Source organism: Equus przewalskii, chromosome 2 (genome assembly GCF_037783145.1).
Source record: "Equus przewalskii isolate Varuska chromosome 2, EquPr2, whole genome shotgun sequence".
In the NCBI taxonomy this organism is placed as follows: Eukaryota; Metazoa; Chordata; class Mammalia; order Perissodactyla; family Equidae; genus Equus; species Equus przewalskii.
In genome coordinates this window covers 33533188-33560601 of record NC_091832.1, presented here as the reverse complement: position 1 = coordinate 33560601, position 27414 = coordinate 33533188, and the positions used below count along the sequence as shown (strand labels likewise).

Here is a 27414-nt window from a genome sequence, read left to right as displayed (position 1 = left end):
ACGTGGTGGAGCCAGGATGCAAACCCACTTCCTTTCCCACCAACCCAATGTTCATTCTGCCAACAAAGCAACGAGAAGGCCCAGGAAGAGGATGTCTGAGGTTCCCTCCGGCTGAGATAATTATTGAATTCCGTGTTGAGACAGGGAGGAGTTGGAAGGGGAAGGGGTGAAATAAGGAAGCTCCCCAATCTTACTGCTGCCCTCACGTTCCCTGTCTTGGGAATGTGGCTGCCCCAGCCCTGCCCTTTCAGCCTCATCCCTTCATTCAGCAAAGGAGAGAAAAAGTCATTCAACAAACTGAGAGTTTTCAACCCTTGGACTTTCTAGACCTCATGCCTATCCACCCAACAGCGTCTTCCCTGAGGAATATGTGTCCGCAGTCACCTCCTACATGGTGGCACCCATCCCCTCACCCTCTCACCCATCAGTGAGTCAGCAGTGAGAACCGTTCCTAAGGGAGAGTGTGAAAGACACATCCTTCCACACGGGGACACACACCAGCTCAGCCCTACACATCATCCCCTCTGGCTCCAAACTGCTGGAGGCTCCTCTCCCTGGTCTGGCCCTGCCGCAGGGACACACCCGGGGGGAGGAGCTGCCGTCTTAGTCTTAGTGGGGCCCAGCCTCGCCAGACAGCAAGCTCTTGTTTCCTCTCCTCCACCGGCTGGAACTGACATGGCCCAGGAACGTGCCTCCTGCGCCCTGGAGCCCGAGCAGGTCCAGCAGCTGCTGCTCTCCTGCCAGGAGGCCAAGAAGTCAGCCTACTGCCCCTACAGTCACTTCCCTGTGGGGGCCGCCCTCCTCACCCTGGACGGGAGGATCTTCTCGGGTAAGGGCGGGCGCCTGGGGACCCATCCCCGGCAGCCTGGATGGGGAAGTCAGAGGAGGACAAGCAGACAAGCAAAAAGGACGCGTGGGAGGCACAGGCCAAGAAGAGGGCAGCTCTGAGAGGGCAATGCTGCCTCTCGCCCCTGCTCTGCTTGCTGTCCGACATGGGGGCTTGAAGGTCTCAAGGAGCCCCAAAAACCCATCTGCTGCTTAAATCCAAGGGCTTTTGATTCTTGGAGGACTGGGAAGCCGGAGGTGGGATGAGGAAGGGAGCTGGAGGGAGAGGCCGGAACGGGAGGCATCAGCAGTCCTCGTGTCCTGGGGGGAAGAGGGTTAATTCTCTCCGAGCCCTCTTGTGTCCGGACCCTGCTAAGGCCCCCACAAGTTCTGTCAGCAAGTCCACCCCTCTGACCCACCGACCCAGGTGTTACGCCCATTTTTCAATGCAGAAACTGAGGCCCAAAGAGGTGACACAACCTGCTCAAGGTCACACGGGGACACTGGTGGTGGAACCCATGGCTGGGGTCCCCAAAACCCTGCTTTTTCCCATCACCCACCATGCTGGCAGATGGCTGGGGGAGAAAGCCAGGAATCCAGGTCAGGCAGCTTGTTGATAGGGTGCCGGCCTTGCAGAGAGTCTTGGAGGAAAGAGCCAGGATGGGTTTGGTGACCAGCAATGAGTGCTGGCCTGGCGAGGTGGAGACAGGAATCTGAGTCAGCATGAATCTGTTCCTAAGCAACTTTCCTTTGTTTTGTTGGTTTGTGGGGTTTTTTATATGCTTTTTGGTGAGGAAGGTTGGCCCTGAGCTAACATCTGTTACCAACCTTCCTCTTTTTCTTTTTCTCCCCGCAGCCCCAGTACATAGTTGTATATTCTAGTTGTAGGTCCTTCTAGTTCTTCTATGTGGGACGCCACGTCAGCATGGCTTTTGAGCAGTGTGCAGATCCACGCCCAGGATTTGAACTGGTGAACCCTGGGCGCCCAAAGCAAGCATGCGAACTTAACCGCTATGCCACTGGGCCTGCCCTTGTTTTGTTGGTTTAATAGAAAAGCTCACTTGAGCAAAAGTTCACACTTATTTTTGCTAAGTTAAGGGGGATTCTCTTTCAGGATGGTGGGGAACATGGTGTGGAGGTGGCTGGTAAGCCATGCCCCTCCCCACCCCTCTCCTTCCCACGACCACCCCAGGGCAGATGAGAATTGGCACAAAGGGTTGGATGGGAGTGCCCGGTCCCGGTGCCTAGCCTTCTCCTTCCGCTTGGCAGCAGGTAGTTAAAGGAGCAGAGACTCCCACATGTGCATCTAACTGGTCACCCCCAGCACCCTGGGACAGGTGTGAGCCACTCACCCCCGCTGCTGCTCAGCTGTGAGGCCACTGGGGCCCCTGCCTCCCCTTTGATAGTGCCCCTTCTGGGTTCTCCTTGATGTTCGTGTTATCTCTTTGTCTTTTGAGGTTCTGTCCAATTTCATGAGTCACCTGAGTCTTAAACAGCTTTGAGCTGGAGAAGTAACCTTGAGCGAGTGCTAACACATGGAAGGAACATGCCTAATGTTACCCGTCTAACCCTTACAAGCCTGCAAGGTGGTCGCTATATCCCCACCTTGCAGAGAAGGAAACAGGCTCCGGGAGATTAACCCGTAAGCCCACAGAGCTGGAATGTGAACCCTGAGCTCCTCTGACTCCAAAGTCTGCTACTCTGAGGGGAATAAAGAATCTCTGTGTCCCATGTGGAAATTCAGGCCTGGCCTGGTGGCTCAGATGGGTATTAAACATTAACCACTACCACAAACAACATTGCCACCCACCCTACCCCATGGCTCCAGGACCATGCACACGGAATCAGCTATTGCTTCTTTCCAACGCCTCCACATCCCCTTCAGATGGTATACAGGGAGGGGCCCCCTCCATCCTTGGACTGATTCATTCATTCAACAAGTATTCACCGAGCACCAGTTACGTGCTGGGTAACGTACCAGGTGCTGGGGATATCACAGTGAACAGAAATGATGTAGTCCCTGCCTTCGAGGAGGTCCCTTCCTCTTACGCAGGCCATGGCTCAAAGTGGGAGCCTCACCTGATGACTGTGGGAGTGAATGAATGAAGTGAGCAGGAGGGTAGCCTATTTAAGTCGCAGGGAAGAACCTGTGTCCCCATAGAAAGGGCTGTGCAGTAGGGCTTTAGGGAGGCCCTATGGGATGGGGCGAAGGCTCTGGAGTTAGAGGCTCCTAGGTTTGAATCCTGGTGCTGCTGTTTATCGGCTGTGTGACCCTAGCAAGACCCTTCACCCTTCTGAGTGTCAGCTTACACGGATGTAATGGGAGGATCACTAAGCCGGCTTTTCAGGGCGGCTGTGATCGGAGCGGGCTCGCCTGGCCTGGCGTGGCGGCCAGGGTCCTGCCTGATTGCTGGAGCTGCACCACCTCCATCAGTGCATATGTTGACTCTCATCCCTGGCTGTGGGGCTTTAAAGGAGCTGATGCCTGTAAACAGATTAGCACAGGTTCTGGCCCACAATAAGAATGTCACAGATGATGGCTGCTTCTACTTCTCCTCTTAAAGGGATGATGATGATGACTGGGAGGCAGATTGCGGAGGGCTTTTGAAGGCTGAGCAGAGACACCGAGATCTGATGAGGTAGGAAGTAGGCAGCCAAGGAATGTTATTAAGAAGAAGAGTAACACAAGAGTGGTGTTCGAGGACAATTCATCTGTTAGTACTCAAGGAGGGCAGAGGCAAAGAGAGTGTCAGGGGGATGATGTCTGTCTTGTTCACTGACCTGTCCACGGTGCCGGCACCTTGCCTGGCCTATACTGCGTCCTCAGGTAAGGTTCAGTGAACGTGTGAATGAATCGCTCGGACTAGGACAGTAGCAGGTAGAATGAAGAGGAAGGAAAGGTCTCAGAGATATCGTGTGGGACAAATGGACCGGGCCTGGGATGGGCAGTATTAGAAACAGAAGAAAGGAATATTGTCCCAGGATTTCCAACCAGAGCAGCCAGGGAGTGACGAGGCACTGACCGAGGTGGGACACTGAAAGCAGAGCTGGCTGATACTGGGGACATGACGGACAGGAACCAAGAGCAATATTAATAGACACCATGGATTGAGCGCTCACTAAGCCCTTCGTATGGAAGATCTCTCGTAATGTGACAGCCACTATGTGAGGGAGGACGATGAGTGTCACATGCATTAGTCAGAGCACTTTCAGTTGTAAATGAGAGAAACCACCCGGAACCGTAATGGGCAAGGGTAGATGTTGTCTCAGAAACAGCTGGATCCAGGAACTCAGATGTCACCACGCCCTTCCTTATCCTTCTGGGTGCTGGTTTCTTTCTCTTACCCTGCAGGTGGACTTTCTCCAGGCATCAGGGAACATAAGTGCAGGCTCGAGATGGAAAAATTCCAGGAAGGGCTCGATTGCATGTGCTCATCCCCGGGCCAATCACAGTTGTGAGGGAGTACTGTGATGGGACCTGCTGATTCGCATATCCTCCCTGATGGGGGTCTGTACCCACAAGGACTGTGGAGGTGCCAAGCAGACCAAAACCATTGCCAAACGCCCCACATTTTATAAATGAGCTATCCGAGATTCAGTTTGATCTGATTCCAAATGCCACACTCTTTCTGCCACAGGGTGGATATGTGGATGGGGCAGAGAGTCGTGATGAGGAGAGGGGAACCAACGGAGGAAGGGCCCCAGAATCTCCGGATCTCCTCACTGAGATGGAAAGCGAGGACAGACGGCAGTATGGCAGGGCTTGGAGGGGAGGGGACCTCGAACCACGGAGGAAACCAGATAGGGCATCAGGGGGTGATCCAGAGACATTAGGAAGCAGCGAGGGCACAGCGGTATTTAGACGCTGTGAGTTTACAGCTTATAGTGGGACAGGTCTGCCCAGTCCTGCGACTTTCTCCAGCTGCACAAAAGACCAGCCCCTCGTGGAATTTCCCCACTCAGAGGCAGCTGGTGTTCCATCCAATTCAAAAGCAGGTCTGGCTGCAAGGACAGCCTTTCTGTCACGATCTCATAATAACGATCATTTTCCCTCTATTACCCCCAACCCTGCCCAGGCCTTGTGGCCCTCGCAGATGGGCCACCAGAATGGTAGTTCATAGCTACAACAACTACCTTCTGTGACTGCTGTCGGGAGAGCCACGGAGAGAGGAGGAGCTGGGTGAGGTGAGGACACAAAGAGAAGCCTTAAGATGGGACAGAAGCGGGACTGGGCAGGGGAAACGGAGCCAGCCCAGGGCCTCCCAGGTGGCAGCCCTCAGCCAGGGTCTGTGGAAAGCCGATGAGAGATGGTGGAGGAGAATCACGGAGGACCGCTCTTTGCTGGCTCCACACAAGGGATGAGAGTTTCTCTCCTCAGCTCGTGGCCTTGGTCCATCTCTCCCTCCCTCTCTCTAGAAGGACTACAGCATTTTATACATGCCATCGCCATCTAGGGAAAAAAGCACTTTACTGGATCAGCTGTAATGAATTCTGGGAGCAACAAACAACATTTACAAAGACACTTGAGGGGCCCAGCCCAGTGGCGTAGCAATGAAGTTCATGCACTCCACTCCAGCAACTGGGGTTTGCAGGTTCAGATCCTAGGCATGGACCCACACAGCTTATCAAGCCATGCTGTGGCAGGCATCCCACATATAAAGTAGAGAAAGATGGGCACAGATGTTAGCTAAGGGCCAGTCTTCCTCAGCAAAAAAAAGAGGAGGACTGGCAGCAGATGTTAGCTGAGGAGTAATCTTCCTTAAAAAAAAAAAAAGACAAGGATATCCTGGCTAATTGCTGAATCCAGCTTGCCTTGGCTAAGCCTTCAATCTGGCCCTTCACTCATCTTCCCCAGATCAGCCCCTGCCCTCCTGATTCCTCCCTGGGCTCCCTTTCTCCTCCACGTCACTCTTTGGTGCTTTATATTACCCTCTCTGCACAGCGGTTGACTTACTACAGGCCCCTCAGCCCCACCCACAGCACTTCCAAGTGAGTCAAAGCAGGCTCCCCAGACCAGCTTCCTCTCCTTGCAGCCCTGCCCACCTGCCACACCTGGGGTTCATCCATTGGTGCACTCCATTGTCACTCAACAGTGGCTCAGTACAAGGATGAGCTTCACTAACACCTCTGAGTCGACAGCTGAGTTAGGATAACGCATACGTGAAGCTGCGTTGCATTGGCAGTGGGCAGGGGGGCAGGAACACGGAGAGAGTGTAGTCCTCAAGCACGTGGACATGACGTTTCTCTAGTCCTTTGATTCTCAAATGTGGTCCCAGACCCCCAGCCTCAGCACCTCCTGGGAATTTGTTAGAAATGTGAATTCTTGGGCTCCAATCCAGACCCACTGAAGCAGAAACTCCAGGGGTAAGGCTCAGATATCCGTTTTAAGAAGCCCTCCAGAGGATTCTGATGCCCACATGCTTGTGGAGTGGCACATGCTTGTGAGAACTGCTGCTCTAATCTTACTAAGATCCCTCAGAAGAGAGAGTGGGCACAGGCCGCGTGCCATGCTCTCCTGCCCTGCTCTCTACTCTGGGTGACAGGGTCCGAACTGCCTCTTTGTGAACTTTTTCCTTGCTGATGTCTAGATGACATCTGACCCCAGCCCTGGCTTAAGCACCAAACCACCTCAAAACATGGCCTCACCGAAATGCCAGAAAGAAAAAGGGCAGTCCTTGTATCCGACAGGCCAGGATGTGAGTCCTGGCTCCCCGCCACCAGCCTCAGCTCTTACACTCTGCAGAATGGGGTTATAGCAGGAGCTGCCTTACAGTGTCGTTAATGGGATTAATGACATAGTGCAGAGAAAGTGTTCCACAGAGTGCCTGGCAGTAAAAGGAAAGCAATTAGAGAAAAGAATAGCGGCTGGGCTAGCAGTGCAGAAGTGAAGTGCGCACGTTCCGCTTCGGCGGCCTCGGGTTCACCGGTTCAGATCCCAGGTGCGGACATGGCACCGCTTGGCACGCCATGCTGTGGTAGGTGTCCCACGTATAAAGTAGAGGAAGACGGGCACAGATGTTAGCTAAGGGCCAGTCTTCCTCAGGAAAAAGAGGAGAATTGGCAGCAGATGTTAGCTCAGGGCTAATCTTCCTCAAAAAAGAATAAAAGAAAGCAATTAGTAATAATAGCACCATCATCATAGTATTATTTGGTCCAATCTTCTAATTATGGATTCCTCACTTGGCACCATCCCAGCCCGTCTCGTGTGTGTTTTGGAGGAAGTGAAAGCAACACCAGGAATGGAGTTGGTTTGCCTAGATAGACGACAGCCTGTTTTCCAGGCTTAGGGAAGCAAAACAAATTGTTTGGCCTTTCAGATTGCAGTTCATGGCCAAGGACTTCCTTCCTCTTTTTTGGTTGTTTTTAAAGCAAGACGGAAACTACGCTTGAACTTGCGAGACGCCCCAAATACAGTTATTCCCTTGCATCTCAGAGCTCTAGCACTGAAGTGGGAAATTTCATCATTTGATAATAAGTAACTGGGAGGCTCGTTGGCCCCACTGTTCTAGGCCCTGGGCATGCTGCAATGTACAGCATAGACAAAGTCCCTGCCCTCAGGAAGTTTACACTACAATGGAGGAATTAGATAATAAAGACATATATTTAGGAAGGTGTTAAGTGCTATGAAGAAAATTAAAGCAGGATAAATGGATTGAGAGGGTTGGAGGCAGTGGTGGGAGGAAGCAATTTTAGATAGCGCAATCACAGAAGGCTTCTCTGAGGAGGTGACATTTGAGCAGAGACCTGAGTAGAGCCAGCTATGTGCATATAGAGAGTAAAGAGTTCCAAGCAGTGGGAACAGCCAGTGCAAAGGTCCTGTGGCAGAAGCGTCCTAGCCATCCTTGGGAACAGCTGCAAGGCTAATAGGCCTGGAGAGCAAAATGAGATGAGGTCCAAGAGGTAGGCAGGTTGGCACTATATTATGTAAAGGCTTATAATCCTGAAAGGATGTCCAAGTGCCTGAAGGACAGAAATAGGGCCACTGTCATGCCTTGTCTAGACGGAGCAGAAGCCCAGTCACCCAGGCCTACCGCCACCAGAACCCTGACTTTCAGGCAATTAATCAGAGCACTTAGCAGGCTTTGTACTGACTGCTTTACACGCGCCATCTCAACTCATCCTCACGGGAGGCCTCTGTGGAGGGCACTGCCATTGTCAGCTCACGGATGAGGACACTGAGCCTCCAGAAGGTTCAGTCCCTTCCCCAAATTCTCAGAGCCAGTGGGACAAAGGGTCGCAGGGTAGAACCTTGGGGCTCTTCCTACAAAGGCCTCTCTGAGCAGCGGGGCTTGTAAGCGTGCTGCCTTCTGAAACAACGCCTCTCTCTTTCTAACCGGCCTGTTGAAATCTTGCCCACAGGAAAGGAAGGTTTCTCTGTATGAGGCCATTCCGCACTTCACACGCAGACACGGGCAACCGTCCTGACAGACTGGGCCTTCTGCAATTTGGCAATTTGCTTTAGCAGCTACTCCATAAAACCCAAGATTTATATGAATCACATTGAATAGGGGAAGTGCCCACGAGTCAGGGACAAGGCAGGGCTGGGAGGATTGCTAGATGGAGAGTGGGGAGCAAGCCTGGCAGGAATCTTAATCTGGGAGAGACAATGAACCAATTAAAAAAAAATAAGGGGCCAGCCAGGTGGCATAGTGGTTGGGTTTGCACGCTCTGCTTTGGTGGCCTGGAGTTCGCAAGTTCAGACCCCGGGTGTGGACCTAGCACCGCTCATCAAGCCATGCTGTGGTGGTGTCCCACATAAGGTAAAGGAAGGTTGGCACAGATGTTAGCTCAGGGCCGATCTTCCTCACACACACACAAAAAATTATTAATTTAATTTAATTAAATAAAAATCTGGGAGAGGCAGAAGTCAAATGCAGTGAGGTCAAAGTCAGCAAAGGTGGGAAGGGCAGATGTGGACGGGCAGGCAAGGATGGGTTTAAAGGAAGTCTTTTCAGGTGGCCATCAGGAACCTGTCCGGGGAGTCTAGCTGGGGAGCAAGAGAGATGTATTCATTTATTCACTTAACTTTCATTGACCCAGCAGAGAGGCTGAGCAATAAGGGGCCAGCTGTCCTGGCCACTGTAACTCACATGTGGATATGGACAAATGCTTGGCCAAAGCAGGTGGGCAATAAAAGTTAACCACTCCTTGATCGCTCCCTGTCCTGCATCCCAACTGTATTGACAGATTTCTTTATGGTTGCAAGTGATAGAAATGCAAGTGAACTATTTTAGACAAAAGCAGAGTGTATTGGTTCATATAACTAACTATAGGAAGAGCTGGAGTGTGGCTGGGCCTCAGGGACAACTGGCACCAGGCTGGACTTTTCTGGCCATCTCTCATCTCATCTCTCATCCGTTCTTCTGAATGTCCATTTCATTGTCTCCTAATGATCTCCTCCATAACGAATGGAAACCAGGCCACCAGCAGGACCCAGGTCCACACTCTTAGTCTCACAGAGGAACTGTATTTCCTGAGTGGAGAAGAACTCTGATTGGCCCGGTGTGGGTCAGGTGCTCATCCTTAGACCAATAAGAAGGTCATGTGAGAAAGGGTGGCCACTCCCACTTGAACTACGCACTGAGGAATGAGGTAAGACTCATTCCCTAGGAAAAAAAAGGAGGAAAAAGTGCTAAATTATCAAAACAATAAATGCTCAGTATAGTCTGCTCTTTGGTGCCCAGGATACACACCTGCCCTTCTTCCCAAAAGTGTAATTCCAAATCTGTCCCCACCTAACCCCACACAGCCTGTTAGTGAACACCCCCCGGTACCCCAGCAGGAGACTTGCAGCGAAGGTACCCAGCTGTCCAGGGACATCCATTCTCCTCCATCAGTGGGACAGGAGTGCCCGTGATCCTGAGAACCGTGACAATGGGTAGGGGGTTAAAGGATTAATTTGTGATTAATTTAACCCCTCCTCCTCACATGTCGATGTGAATAAGGAAGGAGCAGAAAAATAGGGGACAAAAATATATGAGTAGAGAATGACCAAACACTTTCCAAATTTGATAAATACAGGAGGAACAAAATACTGCATAATCGCAATGAAAGCTCAGACTTAGAAAAAGGGAGTGTAACAGGTGAGGAACAGACTAAGTTGAGGAAACAAACGCAAATGCCGCGACTCGAACAAGACCCCTGCTCACTCGGGTCTCTCCTCTAACAGAGCAGGGCAGGGCTGGAGTCTGGGCATGCAGACTCTTCTGCTCCCCTCAGCTCTGCAAGGTGGTTCAGGAGATCAGCTTCCTTCTGTCTTGATGTCCTGCCATCCACAGAGTGGTGTCCTCATCCCCCTGTTCAAAACTGGCACACGTCATCACATCCATGTTCCAGCCTCTGAGAAAGGGAAAGATGAAGTGGGGGGCAAGCCACGTCCCCAGAAAGATGTCATGTAGAAGTTGCACCCATCACTTCTGTCCACATCCCATTGGCCAAAACTGCGGGACTACACGCCTCCAGGGAGGCTGGGAACTGTATCTCCAGCTGGGTAGGCACGTGCCCAGCCAAAGTGCAGTGGATTCTGTTGGGAGAGGGAACACTGGGAATGGTCTTTGCCACAGGCCCCCTGTGGCCTGTAAATATCTGTGCACATCCTTCTTCCCACACATAGGACCCACTTCCCACCCCCTCAAGGGAGGCCACCCAAAGTCCCACCCAGTCACTGCTCCAGCTCCAAGAGTAGGATCTCATGGTGGTGCACAGTCCCCTTCCTCGGGTCCAGATGTGGCCCTGCTGTTTTAGTGGCCCGAACACTAAAAAGTAATCGTCTGCCCGCCACTTCACACCCACTCCTGCAATACACGACATGAAGCCGGAAGGGATAACAGTCATCAAATCACCTGTTAGGAAAAGGGGAGAACAGAGAGCACACGGCGGCCACTCGTCCACGCAGTTATCACCCTCGCTGGGCAAGAAGGCTGCAGACTCCCTGCTCTGGCGGACACTCTGCCTCTCTTTTCTGCTCTGGGGGTAACCTCCTTGTCCACTGTCCGCTGGGGCCCCTGGCTTGGCCCTCTGGGAGCTTCTTCCTTGACCATTATCATCCTCAGGCCCACATCTGAGTGGGGGTTGGAGAGAACGCCCTCTTTGGGGCTATACAGCTCTCTCAGCTCACTTCCGTTGGTGGAGTTATGGGGGTCTAGAGCTTTATTTAGGGATGGAAAAATCACAGGATTTTGTAGGCCAGACTTTTGGCTTCTTTGGCTCTCCAAAATACCATAAACTTGGAAACTTTCTGGTCTCTTTGCTTCCAATCCCTTTCAGACAGGAGTGCCACACCCAGAGATCCTTGCTGGACACGGTTCTCAAGCTACCAACTCTCCTTTTTCACTAACTGGCTTTCCTGCCCAGCCCAGCCCTGCTGCCTCATTTAAACACTAGCTACCTTGAGGTACCAGAAACAAAAGGTTGGGTGGGAAGATGACATTCTTAATCAGAACTTTGCCACAGAGCTGACTCCCATTGCCATTGCCAGGTAGAAAAATCCTAATGATCGGTGACGTGGTCTGCCTTCCGGGTTATTGCAGGGTGGGCCTTCACCAATCTGATGGAGTGGCAGGGGCCCTCAGCTTTCCACCTGCCGTGTCTGTATTTTCTTCTACGTTACCTAATTGATAGGCCAAGGCCACATGTTGTAGACTTTTATGGTAAACCCGCATCCCACCTTCAGTCTCTGTATTAGTCAGATATAGATTAAGCTGCTGTAACAAAAATCCCCAAGTAAAATGACCCAAACATGGCAGAATTCTTTTTCTCTCACGTAACAATTCAGAGTAGGCCGTGGGTCCAGGGCAAAAGGCAGCTCAACTCTGCGCCATGAGTTGACCAGGACACCAAGTTTCTTCTGTCTCATTGTTCCTCCATCCCCATGACCACAAACCACATGGTCAAAGCTGTCACCCCATCGCAGCCTGTGGAGGGGCAAGGAAAGGAAGTAAAGAGTGAGCAATCTTCTTACAAAAAATGTGATCCAGAAATCTCTTTGGACCACATATTGGCCAAACTTAGTCACATGGCCACGCTATGCAGTGAGGGAGTCTGGGAAATATAGTCTCTGGCTGAGTGGTCATGTGATCTGCCATATTGGAAGGGGGGGGTCACTTGTATTACTTAAAGGAAGGAGGAGAAAATGAATACCGGGGAACAATTACTGTCTCTGCCTCAGGGAGAAAGGCAAGCTGCGAAGGGTGATACAGACCATATAACATATCCTGATGGCCAGGGGAAGGCCCAGCTCCTGGAGCCATTTGTCCATGGCCTTCCCTCCCTGCATATGGGGAGTTTCTTAGTCAGTCAACCTGGCTATGCCAACGTTTTATCTCCTGGGAGCAGGCCTTGCCCTCTGTCCCCCAGGGTTACCCCTGAGAGGGACACTGGGGAGGACTTCTTGACTGCAGGCTGTGCCACCTTCACAGCCTACCTCTCACGAGAAACCTGGGGTTGCCTTAAGTCTTGTGCAATCACAGACACCTTTTGCAAAGCTTGGGTGTTTTTCTTGGGTTAGTTTGATGGTTTTGACAGTTTGTTTTGAAACACACGTCACATAGAACCCTGGTTGATCTCTGATAGCTGATAACCAGCACCAACAATTTTGCCTAGGCCCAATCTTTGAATCAGGAGCCCCTCCCGCCACCACTGCCACCAGCAGGCAACCCACCCTGTGGCTTCTGTCTCTTAGATTCAGGGGTGGGGGTCCGGCTTACCTTCTTAAGCTTCGGCATCTCTCTTGACCTTGACCTCCCCTGGGGAGATGAGGCCGGGTTCATACGCCCTGTTACACTGCCCCTGCTCCCAGGCTGTGCTTCGAGATGGAGGCCTTGGGTAAGTGAGGAGAGAGGGCATTTCTTGGGCAGGGTCCCTGCCCCAGTGGGTCACAGAGTCTCCCGCCCTGGGTCAAATTGCCTTCTCCTTCTCCCCACCCCATTCAGGGCAACAGGTCCCTCCCTGCCCTGGAATGGGGCAAGCCTCTTGCTCAACCTGTGCAACAGGAAGGGCTTCCGCTCACTAGGCGCTCCTCTCTTCTCAGGGTGCAACATAGAAAACGCCTGCTACCCTCTGGGCATCTGTGCTGAACGGACTGCCATCCAAAAGGCCGTCTCAGAAGGGTACAAAGACTTCAAGGCAATTGCTATCGCCAGGTGAGTGGGACAGGCGGGTCGCAGCAATATCCATTCATCTGTCCAGCCAACATCCACCACGCACCTATCATTCGTCCATTCATTCACCTAACATATGCTTATGCCGCACTTCCTAAGTGCCAGACACCTTATAGGACGCAGGGCTGAGTGCTGAGGATAAGGAGATAGATAAGAAATAGACTCTGCCCTCGGCGAGCCGAAGAGCAGGGAAATAACCAAGGCAACTTGAAGACAAGGCAGGTGTGTTTTTGTTCTGATAACGGCACAAAGTGCAACAGAAACCCCATGAGAGACAACAGAAAAGCAGCATAGAAACCCACAGCTGCAGGGACCTAAGAATCACCTGGTAGGGACTCCCTGTGCCCCGTTTTACAGCTGAAGAAACTGAGGCCCAGAGAGGCTGAGCAACACTCCCAGGAGTTGGTGGCAGAGCCAGGACAAAACCAGATCCTTAGAGTCTCACTCCAGGCTCATTCCATTGCACCATGCTGTGCCGGGAACTCAAACGCCATTCCCCGCTCTCCTTGAGCTGACGCTGGGCCCCTTCATTGTGCCAGCTGACTCCTGCCCTGGGTGTCAATCGCCTCTAGTGCCAAGAACCAGAACACAAAGACAAGCTGGCACAGTGACAGCCAGGTAAACTCTGGTTATGGTTCCAACTCATCTAATCCCACCCAGGTTCCAGCTGAACCAGAGCACTGAGCAACACGCTCTCTGTGCCCCAAACATCACCATGCAAGTCCCCGCGTGCTACCCTCAAAGGATGCTCCTTGAGTTCTCATTGGCTCTGGACTCAGACTCAGTGGCTTCAGGATTCAAGCATGCGAAGGGCTCTTTGACTCAGACCCCATCACACTCCTGATCTAATGGTGAATTGCTCTTGCGTGTACCTGTGCCTTGTCTCAGAGAGTTGTCTTAGCACGTTAATGGTGCGGGGGAAACGACATGGGAAATGTTGAACGCACCCGGAGAGAGATGGCATGGCCCACCCAATCTTGGTCTTTGGGGACGCCTGGGTGCAGTGAGTTCTCTCTTCCTTGCAGTGGAGCTGCATGACCTTTCTGGCAGAAATGCAAGCTGCGGAGATTGATGGGAGCCGTGTGACAGAAACGAGCTTCCATCTCTTTTATAAGATCCTAATCTCTGCCTCGGTCTGGCCCTGAGGGGGACCAGGTTATCGAAGGTTTTGTCCTGAGTAACTGGAGCCAAGGTCCACTTAGGGAGAAGGGCCCCGGCTTCCGAGAGCCCTCCCTGTGGCCAAGGTCAGGCCTGGCGTCCCTTCAGCTTTGGGAGAAATAGATGAGGCCGTGCTGGGAACATTCTGTGCGGACGAGCAGACATCAGGATGTGAATTACACTTTATTAAAAGAAAGTTGGGGAAGAATAACTCAATTGCAAAGCTGATCCAAGAAAATAATGATATTCTGGGGAAAAACAGGCCAAAGTCAAAGAAAGGATGATGGCACGGTAGCCTTGCTCTGTTTAGAATGTTCCAAATGAAAGGTGGTTTCTCTTGGTCATTATCTACTTTTAAACATGACCAGATATTGCTAGCAATGATTAGCAAATGTCCTTATTTACACAAAAGTCATGGGTATAGCCCTGGCTCCGGGCTTAGTGAGACCTGGTTTCAAATCCTGCTCCCCTGCGGACCTCCGCTGGGCTTCACTAGGAAGCACGTTGCTGCTCCTCTCTGAGCCTGGCTTTTCATCTGTGAAGTGGAGGAGAGCAATACTTCCCCACTGGGCTGTTGCGAGGACTCGGGAAATTATTTCTGTAAGGCTCCTGGCACAGAGAATGCAATAATTAAAACTCTTGTTATAAGTTATCGTTATCACTTCTGCAAACTGCAAAACTACCGAAGGCAGAGGCCGCACATCCTGGGTTCAGATCCTGTTCTGCCACTCACCAGCTCTGTGACGTTGGGCAGGTCACGTCACCTTTCATGATCCGTAACACGTGGATGACAAGAGCACCTACATTCCTCTGCCTTATAGGGTTGTTAGGGGATGAAATTAATTAATGCACCTAAGGTCCTCAGCATAGTGCCTGGCACAGGGAAGTGCCATGTAAGTGTAAGCCATTATTACTATCGGCTGCCTCCCAGTTTCCAGAGCTACGCTGCTTGCATGCACCATCTTGTAACTTTTGGTGGTTGAACCCTAGGCCAAATCCAACTTCCCAGTGGAGTGTATGTTCACTGCCCACCCCCTCCAACTTGAAAACCCTAATGCAGCAGGTCATCTTGTCCAAGGAGCTATACATTGGGCAGTTAGCCATGCATCTCACAAGACTGGGAAAGGAAGTGGTGATCTTGGCAAGGGCCAGATCATACAAGGCCTTACAGGCCAGGGAAAGGAGGCTGAATTTCACTCAGAGCACCTCTCCCATGGTGCTTCCTACAGTCTACCTGTGTTATGGCATTTACATGCAGATTTTATCTCCCCCTCCAGCCAGTAAGGGCCCTGACGGCAGGGATTCTCTGCTTGGTCTTTGTTGCTCTTTCTCCCTGCCTGCCTAGCACTGAGCAGGCTCTCGGTCAACATGGGTGAAATGAAGTAAAAATAACATAGAGTCCAACCTCCAAAGAGCTTATGAGAGGCTCTGGCTGTACCACCTGTCACCTGGTCCTCACAAGGGTTAATTAGCTTCAGTAGACATCCAGGGCAGGGGTCCCCACCTTCTCATATCCCCATGGATTTTTGTTCTGAAGCTGGCAGTGTGCTCAGAAAGGACCCCACCTTTCCATGGAGCAGAACCGTTCTTTGACTGGACCCCCCCCCCCCACCTACAAAAGGGAGTTATCATGAGGATTAAATAAAACAGCACCCCAGCCCTCTGCCCTCAGCTGCTCTATTACACTCACGGCATCTACCTCTAGCCCCACTTCATGCACGGCTGGTCAGTCGGTCGGTCGGCTGTCCGGCTCCCCTCCATAGTCAAAAACTCCTGCATGCAATGAATTTCATCTGTCCGTTCACTGCTGCATCCCCAGCACCCACAGTGCTGGGCATATAGTACATGCTCAATAAATATGTGGTAATTAATGAGATCATGTATATAAAGTGCTTTGCAGGATGCCTGGCATATTCTAGGCACATATTAAACAATGTGATATGGGGCTGGCTTGGTGGCACAGCAGTTAAGTTTGCACATTCCACTTCGGCGGCCCAGGGTTCGCCGGTTCGGATCCCAGGTGCAGACCTATGCACCACTTGTCAAGCTGTGCTGTGGCAGGCATCCCACATAAAAAAGAGGAAGATAGGCACGGTTGTTGGCTCAGAGCCAGTCTTCCTCAGCAAAAAGAGGAGGATTGGCAGCAGATGTTAGCTCAGGGCTAATCTTCCTCAAAAAAAGAGAAAAAAGAAAAGAATAAACAATGTGATAAGTATTAATATATAATAAGACAAATGAATTATAAACTAGTACACAGAACACATAGTATATAATAAAACAGTATTTGATAAGGTACTAAAATTCTGACAGAGCTTATCTATGGAAAGGAGTAAGTGCCCAGTAATTAGCATGGGCCATAACAATATGCATACAGCATTCTAAAATTTATGAAGCCTTTCGTATACCTTATCTCATTTTATCTTTCAACAACAACGTAGATGACATTATTGCCCACATATTATAGGCAAAGAAATGGGCCTTGCATGGGTTAAAATGACTTGGTCAAATTGGCAAGAGGAGGAGCTGACGAAGAAGCGAACTTTAAATGCTGTTTTTCCAGAGGTATCACAGAGCTGTGGGTCTAGAAGAGCAAGGACGATGGCAGCTGCTGGCTTAACCTCTGGTGCCCCAGCAGGCTTGGAGGCTCTGACAGTTAAATCTACTTTCTTTAATCACCGTCCTCCACCCTGCTCAGAGCTGGAGGACTGCCCGGAGGTGCCTGAATTCTCAAAAACAAAGGATTACCCCTCCACTATAAGCTTGTCTTCTCCAGACTTTCTCCAATGCAAGGAGCCCACTTTTCTCTTTGTTTCACATATGCCTCATTCTTTCATGCCTCAGGGCCTTTGCACATACTATCTCCGTTTCCTGCAACACAGAAAAACTTGGGGCTTCAGAAGAGCACCTCTGTTACTTCATCTCACTGAACCTCTTTCCTGGTCATTCTGACCCTCAGGCTGTACTGGGAATGAAATGAAATAATGTATATCGAGTGCCTGGCACAGAGCTTGGAGCATAATAGTTGCTCACTAATGGTGGCTTATGAACGCTACACTTCCTCCAAGGACTGAGCCACATGCCACCTCCTCCACAAAACATTCTCCTCACTCTGTGGGCAGGGGCTGTCTCCCTCTCACCCTGCATTCCTATTGCATTGTGTTTAAAATGATAACATCCAGTTTTCCATGTTGCCCACTGGGCTGAACAATCTCTTTAAGGCGAGACACAAATTCTCCTTAACCTTTGTGTCCCTGGGGTGTGGGTGACTGTAAGCGATCACTAACGTTTACGGAATGCACTAATGCTCCTGCCCATGGCCTTGCTTCTTGGAAGTGTGGGAGGCCAGCACATGCTTCTTCTCCACCTCGAGGACACGGCGCGTCTGTGACTCAGGAGCTGCCCGATGGGGTTTGACCTCATCTGGAGCAGGGCAGGACTCGGGGCCTGAATCTCAGCATTTGTGGTCGTGCCTCAGGAGACACTGATCCATGTCTGATTCTCTACTTCCCCAGTGACCTGCAAGATGACTTTATCTCCCCGTGCGGGGCCTGCAGACAAGTCATGAGAGAGGTAAGCAGCTTCTCTTTCTTTCTGGAATGTAAAGGGATGCCTCCCTGCTTTCCCAGCCTACGGGAGCACGGCCAGGCCGCCAGCTGGGAGACACAGCCACTGTCCTAATTGCTACGTTGGCCGGCTTCTAAGGCCTCCCCAAGCTTGCATGAATCATTGGAAATTATTCTTTCCTTCGACAAACACTTACTGAGTGTCTAGTCTGTGCTAGACATGGAGCTTGCGCTGCGAGCCACGGTGAAAAGACAGGCCAGGCCCCGTCCTCACAGAGTCACCGTCTGGTGCAGGAGACTGACGATAAACGAGGAGCAAAAGAAATCAACAGTAGAGTTTCTGAGAGTGATGAGGGCTATGGAAAAAGAACGCAGAAAAAGCAGTCAAGAGTGACAGAAGGGGCGGCAGGTGATATTCTAGATCAGGGTGGGAGGTCAGCAAACGAGGGCGCCAGCCTTCTGCTTCTTGTTGTCAACTCAAAAAGCAAATTTGCCTGTTATTTTATCTCAGGATGAGTTTATGTGGGAATAGCCAAAAGAATTGTAATTCAAGATGTACATGCTACGGCAAACCACAGGCAAATCCAGCAAATAAGGGAGCGGCCTTTCAAGGGCAAAAGGGGGCGGAGGGAGGGCCTGTCCTTAACGAAAGTCCACTGGCGGAAGGCGACAGTCGAGGGCTGCAACGGCTTCTCATTGGCTGAGCCTCGACTTTTCTCATTGGCTGAGCCTCGGCTTTTCTCATTGGCTGAGCCTCGGCTTTTCTCATTGGCTGAGCCTCGGCTTTTCGCATTGGCTGAGCCTCGGCTTTTCTCATTGGCTGAGCCTCGGCTTTTCGCATTGGCTGAGCTGTTCCCAGGTCGGGAGAGAAATCTTCCTTCCGTAGGACAGAGTTTTACTTCCGGTGCAAGATGCCAGTGTGTGCCTCTTCCTTTTTGGTGTAATTGACAATATCCAACAGAGCATGAGAGCCCCGCTACGGCTCCCCCTTCCCCACTCCAATTTAGTTAAGGTTTCTTTTATTAATTTCCACGTTGTAAATAAAGTTTTATTGGCACAGGGCCACATCCACTTGTTCAGGTTTTGTCTGTGGCTGCTTTGGCCCTACAACAGCAGACCACATGGCCCATAAGGCCTAAAATATTTACTATCTGGTCCTTTACAGAGAAAGGTTTGCCAACTCCTGCTTTAGATGGCCAGGAAAGGCCTTTATTTGAAGATGACGTTTGAGTAGAGATATAAACAACGAGCAAAGATGAGGCAGACAAAGGCCTAGAGAAGACGTGCGGGCGGAAGAGCCAGGACGTTTAATGCCCGTACACCTGGTGGGTTTGATGAGTTGCAAGAAGGCCAGAGAGGCTCGAACACGGTGAGTGAGGGGGAAAAGCAACAGGACATGAAGTCAGAGGGTGGGCAGGGACGCCATGGCACACGGCCTTGGAGGTCACGGGCCAGAGGGTATATTTTATTCTAAGAATAAAGGGAACTGAGTTGTACCCATTAAAATGGTAAATCTTATGTGTATTTTAGCACGTTAAAAAAAAAGTTGGGGAAAAAAAGGAGTAAAGGGAAGCCACTGTGTGTTTTTAAGAAAGGAGTCAAGGGGCTGGCCCAGTGGTGCAGCAGTTAAGTGCGCACGTTCCGCTTCGGTGGCCCAGGGTTCGCCGCCTGGATCCTGGGTGCAGACGTGGCACCGCTTGGCAAGTCACCCTGTGGCAGGCATCCCACATATAAAGTAGAGGAAGATGGGCACGGATGTTAGCTCAGGGCCGGTCTTCCTCAGCAAAAAGAGGAGGATTGGTGGTGGAGGTTAGCTCAGGGCTAATCTTCCTAAAGAAAAAGAAGGAAAGGACTCAAGGGATCCGATGCACTTTATTCAAAGGTCATCTTGATGGAAAGCCTCAGTTTTTCAACTCTAAAAACAGAAGGGTGGATCCCAGCATGAGTTCTTAATCTGGGCCCAGAGGAAGTTTTTGACGTGTGTGTGTACATTTGGGGAAGGAGAATGTGAAAATGCTGAGAATGACATTCTCAGCAGCTTTTGTGGACTCTCAAAGAGGTCTCTGTCCTCCATAGTCTCGAAAGGTTAAAGCCACCAGCTTGGAGAATCCCACAGGACCCAGGGCTCTGATGCGACATCATTAGCCCCTCTAAATACATCGTCTCATTTAATCCCCACCTCCAGCCTATGAGAAAAGGATGTGTCATTGTCCTCATTTCTCAGAGAAGTGAAATGACCTGCTGAAGGACACACAGCCAGTCGGTGACGAGCTGGCATTCATGGTCAGTTCAGGCCGACTGCAAAGCTGCCTCCTCACGGCTGCCTCCCTGCCTCTATGGTTCTGTAAATGGGACAGATTATTTTCAGCCTCAGAGGAGACATAATGACACTTTGCAGAACAGGAGCTGCTGGTTCCACGCGGGCTTCTGCTTTTGGAGTTGTGTAAATTCAGGGAAGAGAGGGTTGTATCAGTTTTGCTTTTGTGCCCTTAGGTTTCAAAGCATCTGTCGAACATGGCAGACATCTCCATCTTCCTCCCGCTTCTTGCCAGGACTGCAAACCAGACACAGTTAGCAGAACTCATTTCCCAAATCAGATGAAAAGTGTCACCACGAAGGCACTGAATTCACAATATGGACTTCGGGTCACTTCAGAGGGGCAGAAATGGCTGCCCAGCTCCAGGGCCTGTCTCAGGCCATGTGAGGAATCCACATCAGGACGCCCCCTCCCTGGTCCCCGAGGTTCAGCTGCTCACTGCTATTTTCTCCAAACAGATTAGATGGTGGCAAACGAGAGAAGGCAAGTGAAAAAGCTGAAGGAAAGAGAGGCAAAACTGGAAAAAAGAAAAAAAAAAAGCAAATAGTAAGAAATGAGGCTTGGGGGCCAGGGACTGCTTTGCAGACTTTGCCCTGCTAAGCCTCAGTTTTCTCATCAGTAAAATGGGGATAAGAATAGCACCGACCTCAGAGAGTAGATATTGACATCAGGCGTGTGCGGTATCTCGTGTGTGCCGAGGCGGGCGTGCAGCTTCTGGTTGTGAGGAGTAAATGTGATACTGTGAAGGAAGTGGATATTGTTTTCCTTCATAACAGGAGGAGGTCTGGCCCCAGAAGTTGAATATTGTTCTTATAAAGCCCTGGTGAGTCCTTAATCACAGATCGGAGCGTTTATTGCCCATTAACAATATGCCAAGCACTCTAACTGCTTAACACACATTCTTTCATTGGCTCGTCTCTCAAGCTCTATGAGCACAGTATGGGTATTGTCATTCCCATTTCACAGATGAGAAAACGGAGGCACAGAGAGGAACGTTAGACCGTAAGAGGGAGAGCCAGGCTCAAACCCAGGTCAGTCCTAACCCCTCGGCAACACTGCCTCCCTCATGCTGGCTTTGCCTCTTTTCCAGTTTGGCACCAACTGGGATGTCTACATGACCAAGCTGGATGGCACGTATGTTGTCAAGACAGTCCAGGAGCTGCTGCCCGCCTCCTTTGGGCCCCAGGACCTGCAGAAGATATAGCGACAGTTGGAGAACATCCACCTCCTGGGAGAGCCTGGGTTCCCACCTGTGCTTAAGGGGGCAGCCACCTGGAAAACTCCATGAAGATGTTCTCACGGACCTGGGGACATCTGTCAAATGGGCTCCAACCCTACAGGGGCTGGGCAGAGATGGCTTTTCCGAATTACACTCAAGAAACACGGTCTTCCACTGAAGTGATAAAGGGTTTCTCTCCTGCCTGGGCCACCCGCCTTGCAACCCACCTTGTCCTCCCCAGGACAAGAGCACCCCATGCTTTCCTTTCCTTCTCGAGAGCCCTCTTTAAAGTTCCAGCCTAGTCTGGACTGCCTCCCCACCAGCCATCCCAAGGTTCTACCCTGTTCTGAGCGACTTTCCTAATTATAATCGTCACAGAACATCCTGATTCGGGAGAGTGTGTTTTGTTCCGTGTCTCTGTCATTGCTCGCAGCTCTTAGGAAGTACAGGGTGATCTGTCTTCACAGAAAGACTTGGACACTCACTGCTGGGGGAGGAAATGGGCATCTTGGAACTGTATATCCTTTGGGGTAGAAAGCTGAGTTTTTAGGCTTCTTGCCCCTGCGTTCTCCAGATGGGAGGCCCTGCTGGGTTGGGCCTAACTGCCACTGGCCATTCTACAGTCTGTTTTGGGTTCAGTATAGACCTGAGCACTGGATGCCGTCCACCCCCATGGCTGTCTCTGAGATTCCAAAGCATAAAGGAGGAGGCATGAATTTGTCTAGACAGCACAACAAATGTTTCTCTGAGGACCTACTGTGTGTCAGGTACTTTCATGTGGATTATTTTTTATTTAAAGTGCTCAATGACCTGGTGAAGTGCCTTACAGCTGAAGGCACTGGGCTTCAGAGAGGTTGAGTGACTTGCTCTAGGACTACAGCAAAGCTTAGACCAGAATCCAGGTCTCAGGACTCCCAGTACCGTGTGGACACAGTGCATTCTCTTAGCCATGCGCTGTGCTAATGTGTTTAATGTATATGAACCCAGTTAGTCCTCACTTGTAAGCTCAAAGTATATTGCTCTCACTTTGCCAATGAGCAAGTGGAAGTTCAGAGAAGTTAAGTCACTTGCCCAAAGTGGCACAGCTAATATGTGGCAGAGCTGGAATTTGAACCAGATCTGTCTGACTCCAAGTGTTTTTTCCAGTCTCTCACAGCTGATGTCTAGCTGCCTTTATTTACTGAGTGTCTTTTATATGCCAAATACTGCAGAGAGCAAGACATATAAGAAACAGGCTCTGTCCTTGAGGAACTTGCAGTCAGACAGGAAGAGAGAGGTGTAAACAGGTCTAATGCACAGAAATACACACTGTGATCCAGGCAGTTACCAAGTGCAGGGTGGGCACGGTGGGGGACCCCTTCTTGGGTGTGAGGAGGGCCAGGGAGGGAACTAATTCATTGGTGCATTGGTTATCAAACATTCTGTCTCTCTCTCTCTCTCTCTCTCTCACACACACACACACACACACATGCACACGTACATACACACAATTAGGAAAGTGACGACTGAATGAGGGTGGGAGCCGGGCTGGCCCTCTGAAGGCGGCTGATAGATCTGGCTGTCCTCCCTAGAGGAGGTGGCCTTGGTGCCAGCCTCAGTGGCAAGAATAGAGTGTAGGTTTTCTCTTTGCGAGGCAAGCAAGGAAGTGGACAGGTAAGTCGCCCCTTCCGTGGGAGCCCTTTCCGCTCAGATCCAGAGCACCTGCAGGTGTCACTGTCTGGTAAGACTGGCTCGTTCCCAACACACCCAGCCCCGCTTGCCGCCATCTTGGGAGACAGGATCGTAATTCCAACGTCGCTGCATGATGCAGACTCCAGCCTGCCTGTCTTTAGTGATGACTAGGGGGCCTTCCATATGCTCTCCTTAATGTTCTCAACAAAGTGGCTGGAAAAAACAAAAAAGAGAGAAAGCTGGAAGAAAATATGCCAAGATAGTAACATCAGTTAAAATTCTGCTTGATGGGAATATAAATTAGTGATTTTTTTTCTTTCTGTATTTTTTAAATTTCCAAAGCATTTTTAAAATTTAATAAGAAAAGAATGGTATAGCATAATGGTGACAGGTTTGATCTTTGGAGTTGCCAGCCCCAAACCGTGTGGCTCTGGGCAAGTTATTTCATTGCTTTGAGACCCAACTTCCTCCTCTGTAAACAGGGATGATAGTACCCGCGCATAGCGTTGTGCACAGTGAATGAAACAATGTGATATTAAGCCCAGGGTTGGACCCTCAGCAAGCTCTTGATAAATGTCAGCTGCGACTTTTATTAAGAGTGACAAATTTTGGTCCTTTGAGGATGGATTTGATTTTTGCAAACAGGCAACGGTCTTTTTAGCCAAGCTTTTCAATCATTTAACAGTTACTTCTTGAGTGCTACTGTGTTCCAGGGCTGGGGCCAGATCCTGGGGACACAGCAGTGACTATGACAGACGAAATCCCTGCTCTCACGGGGCTCTCAGTCTCCCGGTGGGAAGTGAGATCCCCATAATCTCATGAAATAAGTACTTCATTCCAAGCGTCACCTAAGTGAAGAAAGCACTCTGGGAGTAGCAGCCTAAGAATGGGCAAGACAGCCCTGAGGAGGGCATGTTCCAGTCTGAGCACAAGAAGGGTCATCCGGTTAAGCAATGGGGCTTGGGGAGGGCCAAAGAAGGCAGACTGACCAACAGACTAAGCCCAGTGTGCCTACACTTCGTGGAAATACAGGGGAAGCCAATTCACAAAGGAAGATTCCAGAAATTATTTGAACAATGTCCTCTTGGAAGAACAACACCCATTTGGCTGGAGAGGGGCTGGGGCATTTGTTTAAAAGAAAAGCATTTTCATTTTGCAGTCCCCCTGTTCTGAGGGCCTGTGATTTCAGAGCAGCACACGCTCTATTGTTCAGTATGTCTGTGTTTTTTAGGACCCTAAAGCCCAGTTCCAGATTCTCATGGAAATGAATAGAAGCATGTATATTTGTGCTGCTCTCGCCAGCTGCTGCTAATTGCTTATGTAAACTATGACATTCTTTGGGATTTCCTTTTGGCGGAGAGGAGGGCAGAACTCTAACTGACAGACTCAAAGAATGCTCTGGGTGCCTGGGTCGGACAGGAAGCCAGAAAACACTGTTCAAGAATAAATAATGGAATGGCCTCATAAGGCTCACATGCATGTAATATTTTGCATATGATTATATGAGCACAGAAACAGGCATGGAAGGAACACCCAGTCTGTTAACATAGTTTTTGAAAGGTATGAGAAGGGGAAGTTAAGGGAGAGGATATTAAAAACTCTATGACCGAACCGAAAAAAATACGACATAATGATTGCATTCGTTATCCATTGCTGTGTAACAAATTATGCCAGCATTTAGCAGCTCTGGACAACGAAAATTTAGTATCTCACAGTTTCTGCAGGTCAGGAATTTGGGCTGAGCTGCGTCATTGGGTTCAAGGTCTCATACGAGGCTGCAGTTAAGGTGTCAGCCGAGTCTGCAGTGTCATCCGAAAGCTCAGCTGAGGAAGGATCCACTCCAAAGGCTGTTGGCACGATTCGGTGCCTTGTGGGCTGTGGCTGTTGCTATTCAGTTCCTTGCTCCGTGGGCCTCTCCGCAGGGCAGTTTACAACACAGCAGCTAGCTTCCTCAGAAGAAGCAAGCAAGAGAGCAAGAGAAAGAGCAAATCGGAAGCCAGAGTCTTTTTGTAACATAAGCACAAAGGTCACATCCCATCACTTTTGCCACATTCTGTTTGTTAGAACCAAGCCACTAAGTTCCAGCCACAGTCAAGGGGACACAAAGCCATGGCTGCCAGGGGACGGGGACTCTAAAGATATAAAAGTTGCAAATGCACATGAACGAGGAAAAGAAAACATAAAAGTAGGTAAGGGTGGGGGCCAGCCCCATGGCCGAGTGGTTAAGTTTGCGCACTCCACTTCAGTGCCCCGGGGTTTCTCCAGTTGGGATCCTGGGCGCAGACATGGCACTGCTCATCAGGCCATGCTGAGGCGGCATCCCACATGCCACAACTAGAAGGACCCACAACTAAAAAATATACAACTATGTACTGGGAGGATTGGGGGAGAAAAAAAAAGATTGACAACAGTTGTTAGCTCAGGTGTCAATCTTTTAAAAAAAAAAAACCTGAAAAATAAAATAAAATAAAATATACAACCACGTCCTGGGGGGCTTTGGGGAGAAGAGAGAAAAAAAAGAGAAAGATTGGCAACAGATGTTGGCTCAGGGCCAATCCTTAAAAAAAAGAAAAAGGTAGGTAAGGGTGGCTGGAGTGCCAGAAGAAGCAGGCCAGTTAGCCCTGATAAAGAGTTGATCTTACTCCAAAGGGAAGCCATCAGTTTCAGACAGGAAGTTGACATGCTCAGCTTTGTGCCTTAAATAGCTCAGTCTGCCAAATCAAGAGATACTAGAGACCTACAGGAAACTGTAGAAGAAATAGCTGAAAGAGTAAAACATCTCTGCCTCTGCAAGTTGGAACAAGAGATTGTTGCTTTTCAGGATAGCCTACCTATAGAAACTGTTAGTGTTTTTTTAAACCGTGTATACATATTACTTCTATTTAAAGGACCTTTTATATTGTTTTTGAGTAAGATTAGCCTTGAGCTAACATCTGTGCCCATCTTCCTCTGCTTTATATGTGGGACACCTGCCACAGCATGGCTTGATAAGCGGTGCATAGGTCCACGCCTGGGATCCGAACTGGCAAACCCTGGGCCGCTGAAGCAGAGGGCACAAACTTAACTACCACACCACCGGGCCAGCCCGTAAAGGACTTTTTAATTTAAAAAACAGAAAGAGAATAACAAGAAAGAAGCCATAGAAAGAAAATTCATTTCGCAATAATGTTGTGTAAATTCTAGAGAGCAAATGCAGTAGTTGATTCTGTTGGGGGTCGGGGGTAAGCTACTTGACATTCCTTTTGCTTCCTTCCGACTCCTCCCCATGCCCTTCCTCACTCCTGGGAAGGAGGGGCGAGTCACGTGACTGGGGAGTCTGAAAGGATAGCCCGCCCCTTCCTCTCTCCTCCCCCTTGGGAGTGAGCCTGCCTACTGAGGGCTTCTGTTCCCAGATGGCTCTCACACGAGGGCTGGGGACTCAGCTGGCTCCATGCTGGGTGCTGGGGGATATGAGGTTTAAAAATCACAACCTCTGTCCTTGGAGAACTCACAGTTTAGAAGGGTAGAGAGAAGGGACATCTAGCCCAGTCTAGGAAAGGTCAAAGAAGGCTTCCTGGAGGAGATGACCTCAAGCATTAACGAGGATTGTTTCAAAGAGGTAAAGCAAGACAGAGGGATCAGCATGATTCTTGGGACAAGTCAAGTAATTCAGTATTGCTGGACCATAAAGAGCAGGGCAGGGTGACAGCAAGAAAGATGGTGGGGCCAAACAGTGAAGGACCTTCTGTGCCAGAAAAAGAAATTGGGCTTTATCCTGAGGGCAACGGGCAAGGGCAAAGAGCCTGGGAAGGACTTGAAGCAGCAGGTGATGCAGCCATATTTTTACTTTGAATGATCGTTGCGGGGCAGTAAATTTATTGTCCGAACTTGTCAACAATGCAACATCTTCCTAATCCACCATCATCACATTTTCATGCACCTTGCCCCGGCATAACAGAGACACTTCTTCCCAGTGAAATCTTATTCTGCCCACGGTTGCCCGATTCTACCCTCCAAAACCTGCAGCCTGGGAGTTTCAAGTAGCCGGATTTTGATCTGGCAGCAGCTTTGCTCCGTCAACAGTTTTAGCAAAACTCCTTCCACCTCTGCTGGCAATTTAGAGCTAGCATTTCTGAAATGGTCCGTGGATAAAGGATGTTGCTGCCCTGGGAAAATTTGTCTGTCTCCTGCCAGGAGGAGAGAAAGAGTGCTGAAATGGTGCCAAAGGATGCCATCCAGAAGGGAAGGGCAAACAGCCCTCAACAGTCCTCTTTTTTTTTTTAAAGGCTTGTCTTTTTCCATTTTCACATTAGCATCAGTTTTTTTTTTTTCCCCATGTCCTCTGGGGGAAGGTTAAATGATGCTTCTTAGGAATATTATGTACTTTACCAAAACCACGCAGTCTTGCCACCTGGAGGGAAAAGGGTACAATGAAGACCCAGGATGCCCTCAGAGCAGAGTGGATACCAGAGTCCTGCCGCCTCTCAATAGCCCCTCTCCATTCTCCTCTTGTGGCTGAGCATA

General features: G+C 50.1%; 1 protein-coding gene and 1 long non-coding RNA gene across 3 annotated transcripts; one reads left to right on the top strand and one right to left on the bottom strand.

The window, feature by feature from the left end:
* Positions 1 to 443: 443 nt before the first annotated feature.
* On the top strand, positions 444 to 21628 carry CDA (cytidine deaminase). Of its 2 annotated transcripts, XR_011534779.1 has the most exons (5): positions 486 to 829; positions 12854 to 12965; positions 17654 to 17711; positions 18870 to 19073; positions 21112 to 21628. XR_011534779.1 is itself a non-coding variant. In XM_070600418.1 (4 exons), exons 1-4 carry the CDS (start codon positions 676 to 678, stop codon positions 21223 to 21225), a joined length of 438 nt encoding a protein of 145 aa, XP_070456519.1. In that variant the 5' UTR covers positions 444 to 675; the 3' UTR covers positions 21226 to 21628. The 2 variants fall into 2 exon arrangements, 1 of the variants encoding a protein (XP_070456519.1); XM_070600418.1 differs by lacking the exon at positions 18870 to 19073 and having other exon boundaries at positions 444 to 829.
* Positions 8651 to 12788, bottom strand: LOC139080339 (uncharacterized). The gene is made up of 3 exons (XR_011534781.1): positions 12531 to 12788; positions 10668 to 11738; positions 8651 to 10164 (listed from the first exon to the last, which is right to left on the bottom strand). It is a non-coding gene; the product is annotated as an uncharacterized lncRNA (long non-coding RNA).
* Positions 21629 to 27414: the final 5786 nt, after the last annotated feature.